Consider the following 4,098-nt stretch of genomic DNA (forward strand, 5'->3'; position numbering starts at 1 on the left):
TATAGAGGTCCTGGATGGCAGGGAGCTTGGCCCCAGTGATGTACTGGGCCGTTCGCACTACCCTCTGTAGTGCCTTGCTGTCGAAGGCCGAGCAGTTGCCATACCAGGCAGTGATGCATTCAGTCAGGCTCTCAATGGTGCAGCTGTAGAACCTTTTGAGGATCTGAGGACCCATGCCAAATCTCGCAAGAAACTTGAAGCTCTCAACCTGCTCAACTGCAGCCCTGTCGATGAGAATGGGGGCGTGCTCGGTCCTCTTTTTCCTGTAGTCCACAATCATCTGCTTTGTCTTGATCACATTGAGGGAGAGGTTATTGTCCTGGCACCAACACAGCCAGGTTTCTGACCTCCTCCCTATAGGCTTTCTCGTCATTGTCGGTGATTAAGCCTACCACTGTTGTGTCATCTGCAAACTTAATGATGGTGTTGGAGTCGTGCCTGGCTCTGCAGTCATGAGTGAACAGGGAGTWYAGGAGGGGACTGAGCACGCACCCCTGAGAGGCTCTTGTGTTGAGGATCAGCGTGGTGGATGTGTTGTTACCTACCCTTACCACCTGGGGGCGGCCCGTCAGGAAGTCCAGGATCCAGTTGCAGAGGGAGGTGTTTAGTCYCAAGGTCCTTAGCTTATTGATGAGCTTTTAAGGGCACTATGGTGTTGAACGCTGAGCTGTAGTAAATTATGGTTCGTCGCCTTGATGGTTCGCCGCCTCKGGGTGAGCGTTTTCTTGTTTGCTTATGGCGGAATRCAGCTCATTCAATGCTGTCTTAGTGCCAGCATCAGTCTGTGGTGGTATGTAGATARCTACAAAAAACACAGATGAAAACTCTCCAGGTGGATAGTGTGGTCTACAGCTTATCATGAGATACTCTACCTCAGGCGAGCTATAGCTCGAGACATCCTGCACCAGCTGTTATTTACAAAAATACATAGTTCACCGTCCCTTGTCTTACCAGATGCTGCTGTTCTATCCTGCCGGTTCAGCGTATAACCAGCCAGCTGTCTGTTGATAGTGTCGTCGTTCATCCACGACTCCGTGAAGCATAAGATGTTACAGTTTTTAATGTTCCGTTGGTAGTTTAATCTTCCGCGTAGGTCATCTATTTTATTCTCCAGACTGCACGTTTGCTAGCAGAATGGAAGGAAGTGKAGGTTTATTCAATCGCCTGCGAATTCTCAGAAGGCAGCCCGCTGTCTTGCCCCTTTCTCTCTGCCTCCTCTAAACGCAAATCACGGGGATCTGGGCCTGTTCCCGAGAAAGCGGTATATCATTCGTGTCGAGCTCGTCAGACTCAATAAAGGAACAATAGGATTCTGCCAATCCGTGGTGAGTAATCGCAGTCCTGATGTCTAGAAGTTATTTTCGGTCATAAGAGACGATAGCGGCAACATTATGTACAAAATACGTTTAAAAAAATAAGTTACAAACAATACAAATAAACAAACAAACTTATAGCTGTAGTGTAGCAGTAGTATACACTTTCATTACGTTTTAGTCATTAGCAGATACTCTTATCCAGAGTGACTCACTGTGCATTCAACTTAAGGTAGCTAGGTGGGACAACCACATTCAACTTAAGGTAGCTAGGTGGGACAACCACATTCAACTTAAGGTAGCTAGGTGGGACAACCACATTCAACTTAAGGTATGTGGGTATGTGGGACAACCACATATTTCTTCATCTTGGTGTCCTCCATTTATGTACATACTTGTCATTCTAAGATGACGTTCCCCTCTTAACATGATACATATCACCTTTCACATCACCGACCAAAGGGAAGAGTTTATTGCATTACTTAGGCCCAGCATCAGCTTGTTCAACATCGGATGATTGTAAGTAATAGTAAACGTTTCTTTGTGAACGTTTCATAATGTTGCACGTAAACACGTAAACAAGGCCCATTATTCTGGGACAACCACATACCAGTCATACCACAGGTAAACCACAGTCACTTGGTTTGCACACAKTCGTCTTTGTGTTTCTGTATTCTGATAGTAAGTTGATCTGGATAAGATTATCTGCTAACTGACTCAAATGTGAATTGACTTTTTTATTTTATTTTTTGGTACACAAAATTTACACCCGTTACATCCAAATATACTTCCAGACATGATACTAATGACATTCTACTCTCCTTTCTCCTCACAGCGACATCCTGAAGGACTTGGGTGTCCAGTACTTCACAATGAGAGACATCGACAGGCTCGGTATCCAGAGAGTCATGGAAGTCACTTTCGACCACCTCTTGTCAAGGTCATTTMATTACACTATACCATTGTGGTTGATAGTTTGGATGTGTTCAGTTGACAGTTGAATTTGAGTTGAAAGTTGATTCGCTGAACTGTATTCTGAACCCRTTTTCTTCTTCTCTTGTCCAACAGGAAGCAGCGGCCGATCCATCTGAGTTTTGACATTGATGCGATGGACCCGTCTCTGGCCCCAGCCACAGGAACACCAGTGAACGGAGGTCTGACTTACAGAGAAGGAATTTGGATCACAGAGGAGATCCACARCACAGGTATGTTAGGGCATGCTACTGTATAATTATTCTGTTTTGAGAAGATAAAAGTTTTAAAAAAATATCATATTCACATGGCAGTCATAGACACTGAAATACATGGATAATGATCAGCTACAGTCACACTAACACATTCATAAGAAATAATGAGGAAAGGTCTGTCATTAAACTTGGAGCCTTTTCCTCTAAGTTATGGCCGACTCTTGGTAGGATGASAATAGTGGCTACGTAACCTTCATTATATTTATACTTATGGTACGATGAGAATATAAACATTGTCTATGAAGTAACATTTCAATCTGAAACATTGTTTGACGTCCAGTTTCTATGTTTGAAGTAACATTTCTGTCTGCAACGTTCTACCAAATGATCTGAAACTAATAGATTGTACTTTGTGTTTATTCTCCAGGGTTGTTGTCAGTGATGGACCTTGTTGAGGTCAACCCAGACCTGGGGGCGAGTCGTGAGGCGGTGGAGAGCACTGCTTCCATGGCGGTGGACGTCATCGCATCCGCCCTAGGGCAGACCCGCGAGGGAGGTCCCATCACTCAGGAGTCGCAAACGCTTAAAGAGGACACGGAACAGCTCCGGCTTTAGAACACACAGCTTCTAGAACACACAGCTTCTAGAACACACAGCTTCTAGAACACACAGCTTCTAGAAGACTAAGAACTTTCAACATTTGACCACTTGGCATTCCTGAATTCTAAAAGACTTTACATACACACACACTGATGCAGTAGTTGGAAAGTGTTTTGTTACATCTTGTGTGTGTGTATGGTGCTGTATGGCAACCTGTTCAACAGTCAGTCAAACCTTAATCATGACTGAACTTATAATAACTAATAAGCCCAGTTAAAGGCTTATATGCCTTTTTTACTAAGATGACTTGGAAAAACTTAGCCTGGGCCCAGAGCTTTGCTATCGTGTATATGTTTGGTAGGACAAGGAATCACACAAAATAGTCACACAAACAGACTGGTAACCAGGTATAGAAAGCTCCTGCATCTAAAATGTAAACTGTAAATTGATTAGTGACAGCGTCTCCCTGGCCTTGGAAAGACAGCCTCCCCAGCTGCCACTAGGGAAACTGTTTACTTGTAATTATTTGATCAGCTGTCTCCCTGTCCTTGGAAAACAGCCCCCAGTCCCACTAGTGAAATGTTGACTTATTGTGGTGATCTAGGTATACCATAACATTATCAGCGGAGCCATAGACATAATAGAAAAACTAACATTGCTGATGACTTGACCGCTGCACTCTGAAATAGGGGTTGTAATGATCGCCGGACACGACAAAAGCATTGAAAACTGCCTCAAAACTGAACGTTAGTGCAGACTTATCAGTTATCTACTAATGTTACACTGTGTTTGGTTTAGACATATCCTCAGCTAAAATACCTGTAGTGCTGGGCCAGTTGAGTTGTCGTAGGGAGCTGTGCAAGTTTGGTAGGGATGCCCTGTGCCAGTTGGTAGGGATGCTGTGCAGTTGGTAGGGAATGCTGTGCAGTTGGTAGAGAATGCTGTGCCAGTTGTAGAGATGCTGTGCCAGTTGGTAGGGATGTTGTGCCAGTTGGTAG

At 44.2% G+C, this 4,098-nt stretch overlaps 1 protein-coding gene across 1 annotated transcript in view; it reads left to right on the forward strand.

Annotated features, from left to right (window-relative positions):
• arg2 (arginase 2) overlaps positions 1 to 3,133 on the forward strand; it is a 16,476-nt gene extending 13,343 nt beyond the window's left edge. The window contains exons 5-7 of the mRNA XM_070441619.1: positions 2,126 to 2,253; positions 2,382 to 2,518; positions 2,928 to 3,133. Of these exons, the coding sequence (XP_070297720.1) occupies positions 2,126 to 2,253; positions 2,382 to 2,518; positions 2,928 to 3,115 (453 nt within the window). The 3' untranslated portion in view covers positions 3,116 to 3,133. The remainder of the gene's footprint in view (positions 1 to 2,125; positions 2,254 to 2,381; positions 2,519 to 2,927) is intronic.
• The last annotated feature ends 965 nt before the right edge of the window (positions 3,134 to 4,098 follow it).

The sequence above is a fragment of the Salvelinus sp. IW2-2015 genome, unplaced genomic scaffold, assembly GCF_002910315.2.
Source record: "Salvelinus sp. IW2-2015 unplaced genomic scaffold, ASM291031v2 Un_scaffold4403, whole genome shotgun sequence".
NCBI lineage: Eukaryota > Metazoa > Chordata > Actinopteri > Salmoniformes > Salmonidae > Salvelinus > Salvelinus sp. IW2-2015.